A 23,026-nucleotide genomic window follows, 5' to 3' on the forward strand; every position below is an offset into this window, starting at 1 on the left:
CTATGTTCCCCATATGCCTAGATTTCGAGGGTTTTTATCAAGAAGGGGTTGCTGGATTTTATCAAAAGCTTTATCTACATCTAAAAGATATTATCATGTGGTTTTTGTTTTGACATCTGTTGATGTATTTAATTACATTTATGGTTTTACGAATGTTGAACCAGCCTTGCATCCCAGGAATGAAGCCTACTTGGTCATGATGGATGATTTTTGAGATGTAATGCTGAATCCGGTTTGCTAGGATCTTGTTGAGAATTTTAGCATCTATGTTCATCAAAGATATTGGCCTGTAGTTCTCTTTCTTTGTTAGGTCTTTACCTGGCTTAGGTATCGATGTGATGTTAGCTTCGTAAAATGATTTGGGGAGAGTTCCATCGTTCTCAATCACCTGGAATGCCTTCAATAGGATTGGTATCAGCTCCTCCTCAAATGTCTTGTAGAATTCTGCTGGAAAGCCATCTGGTCCAGGGCTTTTTTTGTAGGTAGTTTTCTTATTACATAGTCAATTTCCTTGATTGTTATTGATCTATTTAGGGTCTCAGTTTCTTCTTGTTTCAACCTAGGCAGTTTGTGTGATGACAGAAAGTCCTCCATTTCCTTAAGGTTTTCAAGTTTGTTTCCATACAAGTGTACATAGTAGTCTCTAATGATCTTTTGTATTTTTTCAGGGTCAGATGTGACTTCATCTTTTGTGTTTCTGATTGTGCTTATTTGGGTTTTCTCTCTCTTTTTTTTGGTCAGTCTAGCTGGGGGACCATCGATCTTGTTTATCCTTTTGAAGAACCAGCTTTTTGTTTCATTGATTTTTTTGTATTATCTTTTTGTCTTCTATGTCCTGGATTTGGGTTTTTATTTTGGTGATCTGCATTCTTCTGCTGAAATTAGGGTTTTTGTGGTCTTGCTTTTCCAGCTTCCTTGGGTGGCTTGTAAGGCTGTTAATTTGTGATCCTTCCATTTTCTTCTTGTGCATTTGTAGGGATATAAATTCCCCTCTTACTGCAGCTTTCATGGCATCCAGAGATTTTAGTAAGATGTTTCTTCATTTTCATTTGTTTCCAGGTATCTTTTGATCTCTGTTTTGATTTCATCATTGACCCAGGAGTTGTTTAGCATCATGCTGTTTAGTGTACATGTCTTTGTGGGTTTTGGGGGGATCCTGTTGGTGTTAATATTTATTTTTATTCCACTGTGTTCCGAGAAGGTGTATGGTAAAATTTCAGTCCTTTTAAATTTGCTTATGCTTGATTTATGGCCAAGTATGTGGTCAATCTTAGAATACGTTCCATGCGATGATGAGTAGAATGTGTATTCTGTGGTCTTTGGATGGAGGGTTCTGTAGGTATTGATTAAGTCCATTTGGTCAAGAGTCACATTGAGGTTCCAGATTTCATTGCTGATTTTTTTGTCTTGATGATCTGTCTAGGGTTGTGAGTGGGATATTAAAGTCCCCAGTTATGATGGTGTTAGAGTCAATAACTTTCTTTAGTTTTCCTAGAAGCTGTTTTATGAAAGTTGGCACTCCTATGTTGGGTCCATATATGTTTAGGATACATATTTCTTGTTGATGGAGTGAACCTTTTATATTATGTAGTGGCCCTCTGTATCTTTTTTAATTTTTGATAGCTTAAATGGTTTTTTGTCTGAAATTAGGATCGTGACTCCTCCTTTCTTTTGTGTTCTATTCACCTGAAAATTTGTTTCCCATCCTCTTACTTTGAGTCTGTGCCTGTCCTTTCTAGTGAGATGGGTCTCTTGAAGGCAGTATAGTGTTGACTGGTGGTATTTTATCTATTTTCCTATTCTATGTCTTTTCAGTGGTGCATTTAGCCCATTCACATTCAGGCTAATTATTGAAATGTGAAAGTTTGCCTTATCATAGAGTTCTTATAGAGTTCTTGTTCTTCCACTTAGTTTTTTGTCTTTCTTTTGGTTTTGGGGTTGGTTCATGTGTATTTTATTCTTTTTCCGGTACTCTTGTGAAGAACGTTGTTCTTTTTTCCTTTTCTTCTGTGTTTAGTACTTTAAGTGTTTCATGTAGAGGTGGTCTGGTGGCAGCGTAAGTTCTTAAGGATTGGATATCTGGCAAAGATTTTAATTCTCCCTCGCTGATGAAGCTTAACTTGACTGAGTAGGTTATTCTTGGTTGAAATTGTTTATCTTTTAGGACATTGAAGATAGGGCTCCAAGCTCTCCTAGGCTGAAGGGTTTCTGTATATAAACCTGCTGCTATTCTAATTGGTCTTCCATGGTAGGTGATCTGGCCTTTTTCTCTTGCTGCCTTTAGGATTTTTTCTTTTATAACTACTTTGTTTAGGTGAATTATTATGTATCTAGAAGTTGGTCTTCTCATTTGTTGTCTTGCAGGGGTTCTCTGAATCTCTTGTGTTTGAATTTTTGCATCACTGATTAGATAAGGGAAGTTTTCTTGAATGATCTCATGGAAAGTTTGTTCCAGTGTGGTCTCTGTCTCTCTTTCTGCCTCAAGTAGGCCAATTACTCTTAAGTTCAGTCTCTTGAAGTAATTGCTCATCTCTTAAAGGTTGCGTTCTGTCTTTTTTAGCTTTTTTTCTGTTTTTAACAGTTTGAGTTAGTTCTATATTTTGGTCCTCAAGCTCTGAGGTTCTTTCTTCTGCTTGGCTAATTCTGCTTTCCATACTTATCCGTTTGTTATTTATTTCATTCACAGTAGTATTTATTACTGTTATCTCAGTTATCAGCTCCTTCCTAGTTTCTTCTTGTCTCTCCTCGATTCTTTTTAATCTCTCCATTAATGTCTTGATATCTAGGTTTGTAGTTTGAGACCAGTCATTCTGGGGGCTCTTCATTGTTTGCATTCTGACGTCAGTTTTCTCAGTGTCTGCCATCTCAGGGGTATGGAAGAGACCCATATTCTTCTTTTGGTTTTTCTTCATTTGTGTAGATTTTTCTCTCTCTCCCTCTTTCCCTCCCCTTCTTTAATTCTGTTTTTCAGGGAAGGTGGGGTTGCTTTTGCTTTGCTTGTGCAATCTCCTGTTCTTCCTTATGAGGGTCCTCTAGCTTTGTCCACTTTTAAGTGTGGGCTGTGGGCTGTACTTTTTACAGTTTTGTGGTTTAATTGAGGGGGAAGCTGTGATTCAGAATCTATATGCTGATTCCAGCTTCCACCAACCACTGTGTGAGCCCACTGGAACCTATTTCCCACTGCCTTACAATCTCTCTGTGGCAGCGGTATGTAGGTTTGGTCCCTGAAACTAAAGGAGGTACAAAAGAGGAAAATAATGGAGGAAAGGCGGATCAATAGGAAGTTAGAAAGAGAGAAGAGTGAGAGGGAAAACAGACATACATACCAACTAACAGGTGAAAAAGAGACACAAGGCTGGAGAGAAGTGAAAAACACATGCAAGCAAAATTCCCTAAAGAATACTGGTAGCTACACAAAGACAGATCAAGAAAATCATGCCTTTTGATGCATTTTGCCTAACACAAACAGTGTAAGTCAAAAAGCAAACAAAAGTGAGCAAAACAAACAGTCAAAATGCTAAAATCAAAAGTCAAAATAAGAAATCAGACTAGCTCTGGAATATTTCCTGAGTGTCTAAAGTCTCTTCAGCTCTCATCTACAGCCTCTCCCCTTTGTTTTATTGCAAACAGCTAGATTTACTCGCAGCTTGGCTTTGTTCTTTTAGCCTGCTGCCTGGGAGGTCTGTGACGCTTAGTTGTCTTTGTTTGATTCAGCATAGGGGAGAGGCTTTGTCTCCTGTTTTGTGACATTACCTTAGGAACCAAGATGGATGCTGCTCATAAGTGGGCGGGGCAATGCAAGTCTCTGCCTGGACAATGGCCAAGGTGGCAGTTTCTCTTTCGTGGATCCTTTCTCTCCGCTGGTCTGGGTCCCTGGGCAATCCACTGTGATGGACTGTGGTGGCATGGGAGGCACTGGGGATCAGCTGTACAGCTGGGCACTGGGTGCCACCAGCGGGCTGGGGTGGAGGAGGAGGTCAGGAGTTCCCTCCTCTGGAGCTGAGATCCTCCGATCAGCACCTCCTTAAGATATGCTATTCCCTTACACAAGCATGGAGTCACGCGCTGAGTGCCTCAGCCAGAGTGGACCCAGAGCTCCAGAGCTCCAAAGCTCCAAAGGGCAGGCGGTAAGTGGTGAGAGTGGCCTGGGCCCCTCACAGGGTACTTCAGCCAGAAATGGAACCAGTATCTCTGAGGGGCAGATGCCCAGAGCCTCCCTGAGTGACTGGCGGCTTGGTGCTGGGTAAGATGATGTAACCAGGGAGGGAGCTGAGACCCAATACTCCCGCATGGGCAGGAGTCACATATAATGGAGCAGCAGTAGTCAGGGGTTGCAATATCCAGCCCTGCATGGGACCGAGGGTCCCCGGGTCTCAGACCAGTGTGGCTGGCGGTGGGCAGGGGGGTGGGGAAAGAAAAGTAAGTCTTTTTGGGAACTCACATTCAGAGAATCTCACAATTCCACCTATGCCATCGCCATCTTACCAGAACTCCAACAATATTCTTAATGTATTATTCAGATATTTCAGATGAGAAAACTGGAGCTCAGGCACTTAAAACAATTTGTCCAAAATACTCACCTAACAAATTGTGAAACTCAGGTCTGACTGTCCCCAAAGTTGATGCATTATCATCTCCACTATAGTGGCTATTTATTTATCTCTAGACCAAATTACGTATGTTACAAATTTGACCCACAGATGTAAAAAGATAAGTTAGATGCAAAAATGTTTTAATATTATATAACAATCTAGTAACAGAGATAGGACTAAACACACCATCTTCAGCTTCCAGCCCAATATTCTTTCCACTAAAGTAAATTAGTAGTATAACAATATCAATCTAACTTGCAGGTTGTTAACAAAGTAAAGATGACTTTGAGGGCCAAAATTTCTGTTAAAGTTGATTACTTATTTTACTCCTTTTTAAAAAATCTAATTTAATTTTATTCTAAAGTTGTGGGGTACAAGTCAGGATGACATACATAAGTGGTTTAGGTAAAGGTGATGTTCTGGACCTCCCATTGGATCTCACTTCACCTGGATTGGGATCAGACATCCTTATTGATATTATGTGCATTCCCCCTCCTCTGGTAGTGTCCCACTACTGCAATCCCTTTTTTGTAGTATTATGATAGATGTCCAAGGTTCACTTATGAGTGAGAGCATGAGGTACTCAGTTCTTTGTTTCTGTGATAGATCACTGAATATGATAGACTAAAGACATGCCCTGTTTTATTGTAAGTTTTTATGTTTCTCATCTTTAAGATTACCCATTCTCTTATGTTTCTTCCTTCTCCTCTTCCTTCTCACACTGACATTTGATTTCTATGGGCATTCACAGTCAGGACTCAACTTTTAGGAAAAGACCATATTTGAGTCAGATCTTTAAGGCAACCCTTTAAGACTCACACTGAAGTCCTCTCAAGCCCTATTATTTTATTTGGATCTTCTTTCTTATTCTAGAGCTTTCTTTCTATCTTGTTTCTTTCCCCACATTTCTCTTGTTGAGCTTTAGCACCTATCTGGCTCTGTCCTTGAACTCTGTGTCACAGTTAGGATCCCCATGTCCATCAGACAATTGTCTATTGGTCTTCCAAATCACTTGCCTCTGAATCCCTACCTCTTGACAACTGTTAAGACAATCACTTGTCCATCTAGGAACTCTATCTTCATCCTCTACCCACTACCAACTGCCTAGATAAAAAGCTGCTATTGCCAGTCAACAGAGAACACAGCCTATGCCCTCCTGAACCTACTTTAGTCAAAACAGCTACTAGTACTAATGTTTTGGCTAAAAAAAAAAAAAAAAGGCTGGGGGTTGCTGCTTCTCTAGAGTAAGAACCTAATTTCTAATCATTACCACTTCCTGCTTTCTTGCTCCATCCTTTTATACAGAATCAGTCATGTCTCTAGCTGAAACTAACAGGAACAAATAAGTCTATTACTTGATGAACATAATAAATGCTTTCCTCCAAGAGGAGAGAATGACAATCTTCTTAAACTGGTGCTGATTCCAGCATTTTGGAAGGCTTTGCTGAATCCATCACTGAGATCCCTAAAGATAGAAGATGTAATACTCTTTGACAGCATCATGCAGAAAATTGGATACAATCTCAGAACATGAAAAAAAAAAAACACACTGCTGAGTGGGTATAATGCTAAATAATAGTGAGACAATCTAAAGAGAGAAGCCGATGAGTCATAGGAAGGCACAATAAATGTTGCAGTCAAATTAAGCAGCACAAGACTCATTTTAGAAGGGTTCAGGGAAAAGTCCAAAAGTGTAGGATGGAATTGAAATATGAGAAATGTGCTGGCTCAAAATTTCAATCCAGCAGGACAGACTGTTGAAAATTATAAAAATCTTAAGCTGCTATTAAAAAGTAAATTAAAAATTCCTGAACATAAATTTAAAATCATTTCACCTTAGTTCAAATAAGATATTTTAAAATAATACTTTTTATTCTCATAATAAAATGAGAAAATCTAATTTTCAAAATGGCAATAACCAAAGCACAAAAATTTAAAAAGACTTAAATTTAAATTCAAATTCTGATCAATTAGTGGGGCAAGAAGCTACATACAAGAAAATATTTTTTTCCTTTGTAAACCTAACAGTTGTCAAAGCCTTGATTAATAATCAATATTTTAAAATTTTCCTCCTTTAAATACCCCAATTTTACAGTTATTATTTTTGAAAGACTACCTATGAGGAGATATTATAACACAACTGCAATTAGAAAGCTAGAAGAAATTAATCTGAATATCTTGTCAGAAAATAATTTAAATTAGGTCATTTAAAAGAAAGAAAACCAGGGAATATTTTGAATAACTTAGAATATAAATGGGAAACTAATTGGAAAATAAATTTCTAATCTAAAACAAATTAGTAAATAAGAGCTACTTGGATAATGCTATTTAAGATACATAACATTTGGGGCACAGGGAGACTTTTAAAATTCATGATGAATCAATTTTGCATTCATTGTGAGTGGATTATCTGCCTCAGGAAGTGTCCTGTGCTGCAATTCAGAAGCCTATACACCAGTTCCTGCCTTCTTGTCCCATTCAGATAAGGAAAAACACCCAACTCCTTAACAAGATTGCAAAAAGTAGTGGCTGCAGCCAGCAGAAGAGTGTGCATATTATACTTCTGTCTCCAGTCATGAAGAACAGACCACGAGAAACAGTAGGATATTGAGTGGCCGTCCTACAATGTTATCTTTCACTAGATAACTAAAGCCTGACTAGGATAGGTTCGCATAGCAGGACCCTAATGGGGTAGGAGCTGGGGGGTGAGGGAAAACAAGGAATAAAGAACAGATGTAAGATCTAAATACCTATTATTTCCGCAATGTGATCGTCATAATTTCTTTCGTGTCTTCATAAATTTTACTATTTGTATATATTACGTGATAAAACATGGAGTCGCAGAAGTTGTGTTTGTCACCAAGCATCCTGTCAGAGAAGAAAACATTCCCCGACCCTGCATCATCTCCAATATTCTCTCTGGTTTCAAAGCCATTCCCTCTTCCACTGAAAGATCTCTTATCTTCCAACCCTCCCCTATCTCTCCATCTTTTGTCCATTATACTGATTCAGGAAAAAAGTAAAGTACACGGAAGAGGATAAGACTGGGCAGGAGCTAGCAAGGATGAGTGTATAATCTAACAAAATCCATGGAACAGACTAGTTGCTTTGAAGGTCTACTTGGACATTACAGGAAATGAAGCTTCCATGAAAATATCCTTTAACTCTTCCTCAACCCAAATGGCCTTTCTCAAACAAAAAGTATATATGGTTCTGATTGCTTTCCATTTGAGGTTGAGGTAAAGGGAGTAAAATACTATTTGCATAAAGCTGCATCTTCTCTCAAAACATTTGAACATCACACTAGTCCAGTGGACCTTGTTCTTCAATTTACATGTTCCTTCTCTAGATGTCATGCTTCTGTCACAGCTAGAGTTTTTTCACAAAAGCCAATATTTTCTCAAGCAAGAAGATGGGTGACTGCAAAATGTATTTTCCTGTCCAATATTTACCTGGGTTGGACCAACTGCTCAGATGACAGACAGTACGTATCACCAAATGTTTCAATTAATAAACCAAATTATCCTTCTATTAGCAAACCAATTACATTCAATTTTATTCTCACATTTTTTATTAATCTCTCTTATTTGAGTTCCCGCTCTCATCTCTTTCCTCTTTTCTGCTTAAGTATGTAATCTAATTTTTCCATGTTTAATGAATTTAATTGCCATCATGCTGCAATTTCTATAGTTTTGTCTCTTTGCTCATTTCTTTTGTGAACAATCTCTTTACTACACCCAAGATCTATGTTTACAATCAAGCTCTACGTTTCATTACCCACTTTTTACTAAAACTTGCCCAGCTAAGATTTCTTAGAAAAATCTAAGAATCTCCCCCTCTCAAACAATAAACCTACCTTTAAACCCTATCTTAATGTTTATTTGCCTGATAAGATTGTCCAGTAAGGTCAAAGACTGAATAAAAGAGAAGTTACATATACTGAGAAAATTGAATGAGTTGTACCTTTTTCAATAAGAATGTTATAAAGGCCTTTCTAAATTCTCTGATTTTAATAAACAATTAAGTCAGTCCAAATAATCAGGACTAGTTAAGGGAAAGAAGGAGAAAAAGAAGAGGCAATAAAGTTGTCTAAATTTCGAAATACTCTACAGGTGAAGCACGGCATTTAGTTATTTTAGTTCTGTATTGTACCAATTGGTTTCCAGGGCTTTGTCTCATTATTCTACCCCATCCTCAGCAAAAGCTAAGATAAATCTAAAGGCTATCTCATCCTTTCTGATTAAATAAAAATATAATGACTCAACCACCAGCAGTCTCCAAAACTTTTATATTCTGTCAATCATTATTCTAGGTATCTTCCCCTCTTAGCATGAATTTGTTTTTGTTGGTCTTGTCTAGTGGGAATTGTTGAATCAGCTGAACAGGGACCATATCTCATGCTGTTTGTTTTTGAGTTGGAGTCTCACTCTTGTTGCCCAGGCTGGAGGAATACAGTGGCATGCTCACAACCACCGCAGCCTTGACCTGCTGGACTTAGGTGATCCTTCCACCTCAGCCTTCCAAGTAGCTGGAACTACATATGCACACCACCACACTTGGCTAGTTTTTGTGATTTCTTGTAGAGAGGAGGTCTCACCAAGTTGCCCAGGCTGGTCTCGAATCCCTGGGTTCAGGCAGTCCTCTCGCCTCAGCCTCCTCAAGTGCTGGGATTACAGGTTGAGCCACCATGCTCAGCCCCTATCTTACGTTATGTTCTATTCACCACATACCACAACTGATATAATAATATTGGATTTTTAACATGTTTCAAGACTAATATAAATATGATTTTCCACTGGAAAAAATATTTATAATTTGTTTTCTGAAATTAGAATTATGATTTTCTTTTATGGAGAAAATAACACAAGACAAAAATACCTAATAAAATGACAAATTTTGTTCTTTTTTTTCCTCATTATTTTAAATTATAAAGATGTGGGGTACAATTCAGGGTTAAGTATACAAACGTTGATTATGCAGGTACCTTTGTTGATGAGGTATGCCCCTCCTTCCCCTAGCAGTTTCTCAACTGCCAATTTAAAAATGAGTACCAGTTCACTTAAAACATCTCTTTTGTGTTGCTCTGAAATGAAAATTCTATATTTTAATTGCTTTTGTCTTCTCTTTAAGAATCTTATTGCATCTCTAAGATGGCATTGCATGTATTATTGAATCTTTTTTTAAAAGCTATTTAGTAATCTGCTAGAAATTCCTGTAGGCTCCAGTCACTAGACTAGAAAATGAAATAAAGAATTATATATACTTAATAAAATATTTGCATTTGCTTTACAGATTTCTCACTACTTATTAAAGTGAGCATAAATATATTTTAGCAATAAGCTTCCAAGTTCTATAATAATGTGAAAACAATTTATACATGAAAAGAATGTTTAAAGGGTAGTTGATATTTGAAAGATTTTAAACTGGCATTCTGTAATAATTTTCTTTTAAAAATCAAGTTAAATAAAAAGAAATTTCATAAACTTTTTATTAGCCTAAGAAGTTCTTGCATAGCCCTAAACACACTTTTGACACTGTTGTTAGCTCTGAAATTGTCAAACTATTCTTCCTAGATCTTCTGATTTTTTAATTTTTTAAATTTTTAAAATTTTTTTTGTTTTTTTGAGTTGGGGTCTCACTCTGTCGCCCAGACTGGAGTGCAGTGGCCGCTCCCGGCCACCGCAGCTTCAACCTGCTGGGCTCCAGTGATCCTTCCGCCTCAGCCTTCCAAGTAGCCAGAATTACAGGCGCACGCTACCACGCCCAGCTAATTTTTTGATTTACTGTAGAGATGAGGTCTCGCCAATTGCCCAGGCGGGTCTCAAACCCGTGGGCTCAGGCAATCCACTCACCTCAGCCTCCCAAAGCGCGGGATTACAGGCTGAGCCACTGAGCCCAGCTGATCTTCTGATTTTTAAAAACAATTAAGTCAATCCAAATAATCAAGACTAGAAAGGGGAAAGAAAGAGGAAAGGGAGAGACAAGGCAAGAAAATTTTCTAGAATTTGTTTCCTGCCTTATTAGAACTGGAGAAAATAGAATCATCTCATGCAATTGATGTGAATATTAAGCATGATCCTCGTAATTGAAGGTGAAGATGGCAGATGTAATTCTTATTGATTGCCTTCTCTCAATATTTCCACACTTACTTTTTAACTACAGACCACTTGTGGTAAAAATTATCAAAATCTCAATAAACAAAAATGTATTTATTAAATACATGGTACAAACAATGGTACTGCATGTATTCCTAAAGAATAAAAATGCCTTTTTCAAAAGCTACTGTCTAATAATTAATAAAACAACAAAAAGGAAAACAATACATTTAATTGTTTAAATCTTCTCATTTCATCCTGTAAACATTTTTTAGTATGGCATATGACAGGTGAAATAAAAGTTATGCTTTATAAATAAGTCACAATTATTTGCCGAAAGAAAAAACTTAAATGAGATTTTAAAATCCACTTTTGAGCTACAACCATGCATTCATCAATTCCAAACTACCAAAATAGAAACTGAATGGTTAATATTTCATTATCTGCGTCAAAAAGTACTTACACTATTGGTTTCTCCAGGCGACTTCCCTGTGAACCAACAATCTCCCCCAACGTACAAAACACTTGTCCCAGAAAGTCCTAAAATAGAGAAAAGGATTAAAGCTCATAAATTCCCAAACTATCTTTACAGTGTATATTTTGTACATCACACATTTGCATTGTTTTCACTTCTGAAATACTATATTTTTTAACTTCCAAGAATAAAATAATCTCAATATACATTATTTTTAGCATCTAACTTTCATGTACGTTTGCATAGAATTTTGTGCTTTTAACCACAGAGCAAGTTTGTTATTTTGAGTTTTCAGGAATTGCATTTATATTCTTGTTATGTTTAAAGCTAAAATAAAAACCCCCTAAATTTTTTAGGTTTTGACTGCACAATTGTTTTGACTTTGAATATCTCTGAAACTACTACTGGTAGCTGAAGAGACAAATCAAGGCATCACATAGGAGTACCTAAGGAATTGTAGAGAAAGGTGGTATATTGCAGTGGCCACAGCTAGGGTTCAGAGCCATCCTGCCAACTGTCTATTCCAATACCACCACTCACTACCTAGGATCATGGGCAATTAATTAAACTGTCCAGTTTTCTCTTCTCTAAAATGTATTAGTTCTCCCTCACAAAGTTGTTTTGTGGGTTAAATTAGTTATTCCAAAAGTTAATATTGGCCTAGAGTAAGTGCCCGAACGTGAGTTAAGTAAATATATTACAATATTTATTAATATAACAACAATATGATTCTTATCTTCAAGACTCAGAATAACCCTGCAAAATGAGAGGTATGATGTTAACACTGCTTTGTACATTTAAAGAAACTAAGACATTAGGAGATGAATTTTCTCTGATCTAAGCAATCGGTAAGCAGCAGAGCTAATACTAATTCAGTTGTTCTGATTCTAGATTGATATGCCACTGAGAACTTAATCATAAATACAATGCAATTTCACATGCACACAAAAGAAGGGTTTCAACACCATCTAGATATATAGGACAAGATAATGTGGAGATGTTTCGGGAAGAGACACAAGTCCTCTAGTTTAGCTTGCATATCATTCAAAGAATTTTCTTTTCCTAAATGAAACAGCAGATGATCTGTCTAATTTGTGTAGTAAACTGGCCCAGAAAAAGTCCTGAAAAGGATGGACAGAGAACTAATGCCAAACAAAATGTGTAAAGTCTTAATACAATAAACACAACTAATTATTAAGCATGCAAGGCATTGTACTTAGTTCAGTGGTATTACAGAGAAATGACTACTCTCAAATGAAAAAACAAAAAACCAGTTCATGGTTAAGGAAATAGTAATATTGGCCCCACTTTACAGATAAGGGAACTAAGGCACAGAGAAAGTGTGTAACTTGCTCACAGCTACAATGTAAACCCAATAGTCTAAACTCAAGGTTTACTTACTTAAACACTGTGCCTTGCCATGCTGCCTCTCTGCCTATATCTGGTCTAGTGAGAGAAATGAGACCCAGTCACACAGAAGCCTTGATTAAGCCACAAAAGTAAAAACTATGTTATTCAATGACTAATAAAAGAAAGGGAGGAGGTGTACTCTAATTCAAAAGACGAAAAAAAAGACCTGTATAGACTAAAATAGTCAGAGAAATATTTTTTCCAGTGGAATTGTTTCTTGAGAACCAGGTAGGAATCAGATTAAATCATGGAGAGAAGATAATTGGACATTGTAGTCTCAGAGAAAAGATCAGCATTATAGGCAAGAGAGTAATGAGAAAAGAGAGAGACTCAAGGAAAGGGAAGAAATGGAGCCAAGGAGCCAAGACTATAGAGTCCAGACAAAAAACATTGTCTTTAGATAATCAGAAGTAACCAGAAGCCTTTCAGCAATTCAGTGACACCATTAGAACAGTGCATTTGGAAGATTATTCAAGTGCCTGTCTGCAGAATGGACTGAACAGTGTGAGGAAAAAAACTGAACGCCAGATCAATCAGAGGCTATACTAGTTCACAAGAAGCAAAGTGTTAAGGCCCAAACTGAGGTTGTAGCAAATGATAGGGAATAAGAAAAATGACAGGATTTGGTGAAAACTGTACTTGTACATGAGAGACAAAAAATAACTCTGAATCTTGGTGACTGCCAAAATGGCTATACATTAATGAAACAGCAAATCACTTTAAATTTGCTTCCAAGTACATAAGGAGAAGTTAAGGAAAAGCCTTAACATATTTAAATTAAATATCCTTAATAATGTCATATTTTATCAGTCAAAACATTTTACAAATATATTTATGAGGTTTCAATAAGCCTAAGTTTCTCTAAGTCTCATGATAGCTGGATAGAGGTAAACACTGAAAGATATGGATTGTAACATCATTCTTCTGAATTAGCAGCAAAAAAACACACATGGGAGATTCTAGAACTCTTTTCTAAGGATATTTCTATTAATGGGCAACTGCAAATAGTGCATATTAAGTGAATTTGGCCAATGGAGTAGTAAGTCTCAGTAAAAGCCGTCTGTACTGAACAACTCCAGAGAACAAAACACAAATTTTCAATAGGATCATACAAACAAATGCAAAGAAAACACATGAACATCATCATTGCTGAGCAATAAAGGAAATTAATACAATTGAATCAACAAAACGTGCACTAAATGTATGCACATTATCTCTATTGCACATTTTCCCCATATATTTACACTTATATGGTTATTTTATGTCTCTGTTTGTATATCAAACAATACATTTAACTATTCACAGTGCAAAAGTCAGTATATAATATTTATCAACTATTCATTGTATTGGAAAGTTCTACTGAATCCATTTTTTAGCCGTCCTAGTGGTTTACATTTCCTATGTGTTTTACACAATAATATTAATATAGTATAATTTAATGAGTTTTTAAAAATATTTTGGTCAGACAAAGATGGAAATATCTAGCTATAATATGAACTGCTTTATTTTTATTTTCTCTGCTGTTGTGTTTCAGTTTGTGAATCATTATAATTAGGACATAATAGTATTTCTTGGAATTAATCTAGGTACCTTTTTACAATTCTAATACTCACATAGACCAAATCCAGCTCAGAGTGTCTGACAGTTGAGAAATGCTTCCATGTATTCAGTCATTTTAGCTATTGGGTTCTCTCCTAACCGGTCATAAGATCAATAAATACTTATTGAATGAGTGAATTATTTATAGTTTAAAGGAGAGACTGACAGAACATAGTTTTGGAATCTCTTTAAATGTACAGAAGCCATATTGTTAGTACCTAGAATGCATTCCAATACTCTTAATAAGCATCCAAATATTACCATCAATTTAATATGCTGGTATTCAAAAGACTTAACAACGATAGGTAGGGGAGACAGGAGAAAACAGAGTATGATAAAAAACATTACAGCAATAATGAGTTTCACATTGCACAGGTAGTTTTACAAAGTAACTAACCAGATAATTAGAGAGAGTGTGTTTGAATTAATCCCATAACTACCTAATCTAGATTTAATTCTAAAATATAGCTCAAAATTCAAGGAAGCTTTTCTACACCATGAGATTTCAGCTAATTAGTGTACACATAGGTTATATTTCTCCTCTCTTTCATGAGATTGTCTAATTATTTACATGTTCTTATTCTTTCAAATGCATTTCTTTATTATATTACTTGTACTAATATTTATGAGTCAATTCCTTTCCTTTACATTTATTTTATATGATAGCATTCTACTTGTCTACATTCATTAAAATCACGGTAATACTATGGGCTTTAGTCATTCTACACATATAAAGGGAAGTTTATTCTGCGGCAAAACAACTGGCTTTACTGCTTGCTAGCTTGTTTACTTGCTAGGTGCAATTATGAATGATTGCCATATATTGTTTCAAAAGATCATATACATACATACATTTATTCACTTATTTTGCCAAGTAGTATAACATACTCCTTAAAAATGAGAATTATGAGGATCAATACTGTCTGTGTATATATCAAGACTAAATCATTTACTGATGTCTCTATATCTCAGTTTCCTAATCTATAAAGTGGATATAATAAATTATACCTACCTCATAGGTTATTAGGAAAACTAAATAAGATAATATATGTAGATAATTATACAAAGCACTTAGAATAGATGCTTGAAACATGATAAACATTTAATAATATATGCCTCCGTCATCCTCTCTACTCCTCTGAGTTAAAAAGACTATTGCTATATACTCAAAACTTATTACTTGCTAATGGATTGCAATACTGGAGATATTATAAATATCTAAATAAGATAATATATTTTCTTTTCCAAAACCACTTTTGTAGTCACAGTCAATACACGTTTGTTGAAACAAATGCTTATGGCAAAAACTATTATAAAATCAAAATGCATCTTATATACCAACTCATCTTACGTGTTGACTAGTATACCTATAAATACATATATAAAATAATGAGATTTTGAAAATTATGGTATGATGAACCAAGAGGCATTCTGTTAGGGAAATTTCTGCTTTCTGTACTGTTATAAAGTAATCAATATGTATCATTTATCATCATAAGCAATTTCACAAGGCTTTCAATAATGTGGCATCTTTCTCCTAACAGGGCTACTGAAGATAATATTTAAATAACTTTTCTGTTTTATAAAATGATCAATAAGCATCTGAAAATATAATTTCCCCAATAATAGATAATTTAGATTTCAAGACATTAAATAAGTTTCTTGATAGTTCACTTTTAATATAGGACAGTAATTGGGTTCAGGAGTTAATCATTTGATTTCTTCAGAATATAGAGTCATGGTCTACCTCAATCTATTGATTCTACCCATTTTGTGGTCATTTAACTTAATGTTAGTACATTCATACTAAGGCAATCAGAGCAAGAGAAAATAAAGGATACAACATTTCTTGCTTTGGCAAAATTTTAACCATTGTGGTGAAAAAAATTTGAAAAAAACAAAAACTCATACTATCTGTGAAAATTTTATTGTTGGTATTACCAGCTAATGTATTATTGCTGGTACTCTCTGAAAATGTTTCTGATTTCCTTGGATCTGATTAATTCATAAAAATCACATCTGTATAAATACTAAGATTTGACCTATTTATGTTATGTACTGTCTGCTAATCAGTAATAATTTTTAATAATTGAACATGGTACTTTCCTCTAGTAGTGACTCCTACTTTCTTAACAGTTGTTAGCACATCTATATGCTTTCTGGAGATAAGTCAAACTTAACATAGAACCATTTCATTTAGAATTTTAATAAAAACAATTGGCCATATTTTAACATTATTAGAATAGAGCTTTTTTTCAAAGCAAGGATTTGTCTTTTTAATGGATAGATCCATCTACAAATCAAAATTTTTAATTCTATCTCAAAGAGATTAATTAAAAGTTCTAAATTGTGTTAAATTACAAATACAATTTCAAAAAGTATACCCTAACCCTGAATTTACTTATTTATTTTCCCCTAGCACAATTGTTGATTTTCCATATATTTTTCATTTGCTAAAAGTCCAAATGAAGGCAGTTAAATAAGATACTGAAAGAAAATTAAGCTTTCAACTAGCAGATGGTCAGCGACTAAAATTTACCAATTATTAAAAAGCATCTACTAGGTTCTGAACAAGAGCTAGCTTTACATGCAAACTATCCCATCGAATATAACTTAGTATGTGCTGAAGTTACTATCATCAAATCCATTTTAAATCCATAAATCCATTTTATCCCTAACGCCATCTCAAAGTCTAAGGTGTGTTCTATAAGACCCCACTGAAAATACAAATGGAAATATATATATTCATAAGACATCTGTCATAAATATTTAGTTTGAATATGCATATAAGGCTACCTCTAATCATCTAAAAAGGACCAGAAATAAGTTTACATTGAAAAAGAACGTAATAAAAACGTTCAATAAAAGATAAGAATAAGGTGGGGAGCTATTTTACACAGGGCAGTCAGGCAAGGCCTCTCTTATGTAGACACCTGAATGATGTGAGGGAGGAAACCATGTGAACACTTGGAGCAAATGCATTCTAGGTAGAAGAAAAAGAAAGAAAAAAGTCACTAAGGCAAGAATGTACTTAGGTGCTCAAAGAAAAGCAAGAGAGTCAGTGGATTAGAGCAGCGTGAGCAAAGATGAGTGGCAGGAGAGGAGGTAACCAGGGGCTGCTTCAAAGACTGATTTCTATTCTAAGTCTGGAGGAAAGCCAGTGGAAGGTTTGAACAGCAAAGTCCTGACTGGCTGTTAAAATAAGTCCTGACTGGCTGTTAAAATAATTCTGGCTTATCTTCTTCCCTCAAGATTCATCTTATTATCTTCTCTATTTGCACTTTCTTTAGATAATTCTGAGTTCCAACTCTATTGGCTAATGGTTCCCAAAGCTCGTCTCTAGAAATTGTCTAGTCAATATCTCCATTTGGATGCTTACTGGAGTCTCAAACTTAGCATGAAACTGGCCTTACAAACGAGTTCTCAATCTTCAACCCACTACCTCAGTCTCTCTCTCCCCAATGTACCTCACTGCATAAGCCATTGCATAAGCATCGCCATTTACCCAGCTGCTATTATCAGTAACCTAGGAGCCATTCTAACTTCTCTTGTTTGCACACCTGACATCCAATTCATTGGCAGTCATACTACCAAAATATATTCCAAAACTGACCACTTCTTATCACATCAGTGCCTTTTAACCACCAAACGGTGCTCACCTAGCCAAAGGACAACAGCCTTATAACTGGTCTCCTTAATTCCAGCCTTGCTTCCCCAACCCCATTCTCCACTTCAGCTGCCAGTCACCATAAAAATGCGTAAATCAGATCACGTCACCCTCCAGTGATATCCACAATTTAAAAATTTGAACTATTTTAAAATTATGGCCTACTAACCTCTACACATCTGATTTTTATGCATCTTTCCAAACTATTTCATTCCATTCTCCTGATCATTCACAATATTCTATGTATGGTAGCCATCTTTCTGCCATACCAACATTCTAAATTTGCTCCTAACTCAAGGCCCTTGTACTGCTCTCCCTTTTGCCTGGAATGCTATTACCCTAGGTTTTCAATAGTTTCTTCTTTAGTAAGGCTATATCCAGGGTGATAAATGGTGTGGAACCATGCTGCCTGGTTGAGGGGAATCTCAGCTACTAGTTAATGTTGCTTCTCCAGTCATTCTCCCTCAATACTAATATCTTACTAATATAAGTGCTATAAAAATAAATTACCTTAATCATTTATTTGCATTTGTGTTCCCTGAATAAATCTGTCCATCTCACCTCCCCAACTCCATAATGCAAGCTGTTTGTAGGACAGGAACCTTATTTGTCTTCTTCATCGCTATCTTCTCCAGTAATACAAGTGCCTGGCATATATTTATTGACTGTCTGACTGTATGAATATATATCTTAGATTTCAATTCAGTTGTTTATAGGTTAAATTGACTTTACATTCTAATGTAAAGGTTCTAATGTAATAATTCACTAGCACCTAAGAATCTCACCTTACTTATAAAATTGTTCCTAGAGAAAATGCACTTCATGGGCCAAACAATTAATATTCAAATGACATTTTAAAATATAAGTGATCTATGTGTAAAAGTTTATATGCATGATATTTAGAAAGCCTATTAAGAAACATACACACCTTCAATTGAAGGCTGTTATCTTATAGCCAAAATAATTCAGTGAGCCATTAACACGTCTAAAATAAAAAAATTTAGCAGGGCCTTCCAAGATCAATCAAGTGAATAAACGCATTTCGGTAACTCATGTGTATGAAAATTTAGTATATAAAGTACAGTTCTGATGTCATCTGGCCCAGCATACCAAGCAGAATACTATACACACCAATTATGGGACTGTCATTAATCTTTTCATTAATTATTGGCTTATGCAATTCAATTATGCAAATGAAAGTATGCTATGTAGTTCTGCTAATGGCACTAAGATGAGTTGGTTCACTAGCACCTTAGAGACAAACCCAGAATTCAAAATGCCATGTTTTGTTCACAGGATCTAACACTTATAGGCAAAAATATTTTAGTAAAGGTATTTTCTCAAAGGCTCATAAGAGGGAAGATGTTCCTAAAGGAAGCTGTCCCTTTATTCTATAAATCTTCATTTGGAGCACAACAATTATCAACTAAAATATTTTCCACCACCCATAGAATCAATTAAAGTAATTCTGATCCTTTATGTCATACTCACTTTGTATTCATTTGCATTGTTAGAAATTTAAAGTAAAGTTCTATATTATCTCTCTATATTCTCTAATAGCATCAAAAACAGGAATTTAACTCAAATTCCTGAAGTACTGGACACCAAATAAAGTTATTCTGAAAGGCAATTCTTTAAAAATCAACAAAAATGAGAATTTTTTAAAAAAGATTTGATTACTACAAATGCAAGGAGTCTCTCTTGCTATCAAATTCCTTTTGTAAAAGATAAGTGTCTTCACTCCAACTGCAAGCCTGAGCACTTAGCAGTCTTTCCTAAAACATTCTAGTTTCTACTTTACTTTGGAAAATTGGCAGGTAGACAATTACACTCTTAAAGAACATATCCTCAGGGAATAGACCTATCTTGTTTATTGGTCTAGTTGATTTTCTAAATGCCTCATGAATTACTTTTGGGTTGAATGAGTTATATGTTCTTCTATCTAAACTCTGCAGTTTTCAAATAAGGAAGAGCTTTTGTTCATTTCCGACAGAAATTCAAGTCAGTTATCTTTAATAATTCTTGTAACAATTCTAAAACACATTTTCTTTTTCTTCTGACATGCTTATAAAAAAAACCTAGCCGGGCTCGGTGGCTCAGCCCGTAATCCCGCGCCTTTAGGAGGCTGAGGTGAGTGGATTGCCTGAGACCGCGGGTTCGAGACCCGCCTGGGCAGCGAGACCTCATCTCTACAATAAATTAAAAAATCAGCCGGGCGTGGTAGCACATGCCTGGAATTCCGGCTGCTCAGAAGGCTGAGGCGGAAGGATCGCCGGAACCCAGCAGGTCAAGGCTGCGGTGGCTGGGAGTGGCCACTGCACTCCAGTCTGGGCAACAGAGTGAGACTCCAACTCAAAAAAAAAAAAAAAAAACCTTATAAGCTCAGACATTTATTAACTAATTTCTATTGTTGACAAAATAAATATATTTTTAAAACATGGAGACAGAAATGTAAAGGATAGATTAAAATGTGAGTTGTTAAAAATCCTAGGAAATATAGAATGCTAGGCAATACTTCAGTAAAAGGGAATGAGAATCTAAACTAAGACAGTAATATCAAGAAAGGAAAGATGATAGCAAGAGAAGCAATTTTTTTTTTTTGTTAGAGTGAAAAATTTGGTGACTCACTAACTGTAGAATGTGAATGAGAAAGTGGTTAGCCATGCATTCAAGTTTTCTAATCACGGAAACTGTGTTGATGATTATTCTCAAGATAAATAATGCAGGCAGAGGTACAAGACTGGTATGAAAAAGATCATAAACTTTTGATACATTAGAGTTTTAAGCTTCTGTAGAATATCTACCAGGAAATATTTAACAATTAAAAACTTGGACTTGCTAAGATATACAGAGGGATACAAACTTGAGAGTCATCAGGGTAAGGTATAGAAATGGTTGAGCTCTCAGGAAAAGAGCTTACATAGTGAAATAATATAACAGTTGGATATTAAGCTATGAGAAAAACAAATATTAAGGGATAGGAGAAGGAAGTAACACCTAAAAATGATAGATAATGACTAAACAGAAAAACTGATGAAGCAGCAAGGAAGAACTTTTCAACTTTCCATGGAAGTCAGGAGTCGTATCTTAAGAATAAAGTGACTACAATTCTATTTTTTAAAATGAGGAATTCAAGTAATACAAAAAATGAATAATGGCCACCACATCTTGATTTAACCTATGTAAAGTAGTTTAAACAAAAGTGAAAACCAAAATAGAGAAAGTTGAAGAGAAACTGGAAAGGGAAGAAGTTGTGATAGAAGCCTAGGCTGGAGACATGAAAATTTTTTTTAACATATTTTCTATTTTAAAATTGTGGGGTACAGTTAAGGGTTAGGTATACAAATATGCATTGTGCAGGTACCCCTGTTGATGAGGTGTGCCCCCGTCCCCAGACAGATATCGACTACCGTTAATCCCACCTCCCTTCCCCCGCCCTGCCCCCCACATAGTTTCCTGCCAATGTCAATCCTTTTCTTATAGTATTACGATAGTTATTCAAGAACCACTTATGAGTGGGAACATGTGATACTCAGATCTTTGTTTCTGTGATAGGTCACTCAGTATTATAAATTCCAGTTCCATCCAGGTTGCCGCGAAATTCATGATTTTGTTCTTTTTTATGACTGTGTAATACTCCATTGTGTATATGTACCATGAAACTTTTATTGTGAAAATCAAAAGCATTTCTACAAAAAAAGAAATATAATATGACTTTTAGAAGGCACATCTCTTACATAACAATATTTAATCATTACTGATTATTGAAAAAATATAATCAGTCATGTTTGAGGTACCTTCTTATACCATACACTACTCTCTGCTCTGAATTCAGGCAACTACATTGGTAGGAACCACATGTTACAATTGTCACACTCCCATGGAAATGTCCTTAGCTGCTCAGTTATTATGCCCTTTGAAGAGCAGTCTGAACTAAGAAACACATACATTATATTCATGGAGAATAAGTACTTGGAAGTCTATGTCCAGTTGGAATTAGAGAAGTCATTTCTCCTTTTGTACAAAGATGAATAAACAGAGAAACTTTGTCTTCAGAGGAAAGCAGAAACTCAGAGAAAAGATGTAATAAATATGGGCCCTCAGAGAGAGAAAGAAATTGAGAAAACAGTTATCTCAGTCCCAACCCACCATTCTGTTCTCAAAGGCTAAGCTATTTTCACATTTATGAGATGCTCCTAATCCCTTTAATCAACCACTTATGTGTGAGATTAGTGAATACATTCCCTTCCTTGCATCTAAACAGCTTTGCCTAGAAAATGTAGTTTCTTTTCTGATTCTGCCTAGGATATTTGGAAAACTTCCAATATAAAGCTATGCAAACAAATTGTAAGCATCCAGTTGCAATGCTATACATCTTATCATGAGCAGGAAGGAGGTACCGCAACTGCATTGAACTTTACTTATGGAGAGAAATGAGCTTACCAAAGCATTTTGTTTTCTCAATCTGCAGAGAAGTCAATCACTTAGACAGACTGTTTTTGAATATTATCGCAAGATGCCTTTCTATGCTTCATCACACAAATAAATATCATATCTCCTTTAATGAAGCGAGGAAGATTAAGCTGTGATTTTTTACTTCCATACCCAGACTCCCAGCTTTCCCAAATCTGTCTCCTGGCTCGTGATAGCCCTATGTCCTGTTTATTTATTTTATTATTTTATTTTTTTCCTCTAGATTTTCTTTTTTAAAAAATATATTTTTATTGTGCTGTCTCTTCTCTGAGTTATGACACTCCCCTTCTCCAAACTACACTGGAAATCATATGCCTACCTATTCTGGTTTGACAACCTGAAATAATAGGAAAGTAAAAAAATCTCACCCTCCTGTGTCTGTGGGCAGTCTTGGTCCAGTTGGCCTCCCAACCCTGGCACAGCTGCCAGCCAGTTCTACATTCAGCATTCACTTGGAGCCTTGTGAACCCCTTTCAGAATGCTATTGCACATTCAGTCCTTCCTACTAGGCGTGGCCTAATTCCACCTCCCAAAGGTCAATACACAGTTGCACTGCTTCTCCAGAGTATCTCACTCTCATCCCTCCCTTCCCACCTCCACCTCTTTCTTTGTCTCGTTCTAATGCTCCTGGACTTGGAAACTTCCTCATGTAACAGTTGTTGTCTGGCAAGCAGGGATCTTGAGAAAGAGGAATGAGTGAAAGGGCCCAAAAAAG

General features: G+C 35.8%; 1 protein-coding gene across 1 annotated transcript in view; it reads right to left on the minus strand.

Moving 5' to 3' along the window:
- The window catches only part of CPNE8 (copine 8), a 208,391-nt gene that overhangs the window by 123,317 nt on the left and 62,048 nt on the right, over positions 1 to 23,026 (minus strand). Inside the window, exon 6 of the mRNA XM_008061880.2 lies at positions 11,151 to 11,227. Within this exon, the coding sequence (XP_008060071.1) occupies positions 11,151 to 11,227 (77 nt within the window). The remainder of the gene's footprint in view (positions 1 to 11,150; positions 11,228 to 23,026) is intronic.

This window comes from Carlito syrichta, unplaced genomic scaffold (assembly GCF_000164805.1).
Source record: "Carlito syrichta isolate Samal-C Ts95f unplaced genomic scaffold, Tarsius_syrichta-2.0.1 Scaffold305634, whole genome shotgun sequence".
NCBI classification, from domain to species: domain Eukaryota; kingdom Metazoa; phylum Chordata; class Mammalia; order Primates; family Tarsiidae; genus Carlito; species Carlito syrichta.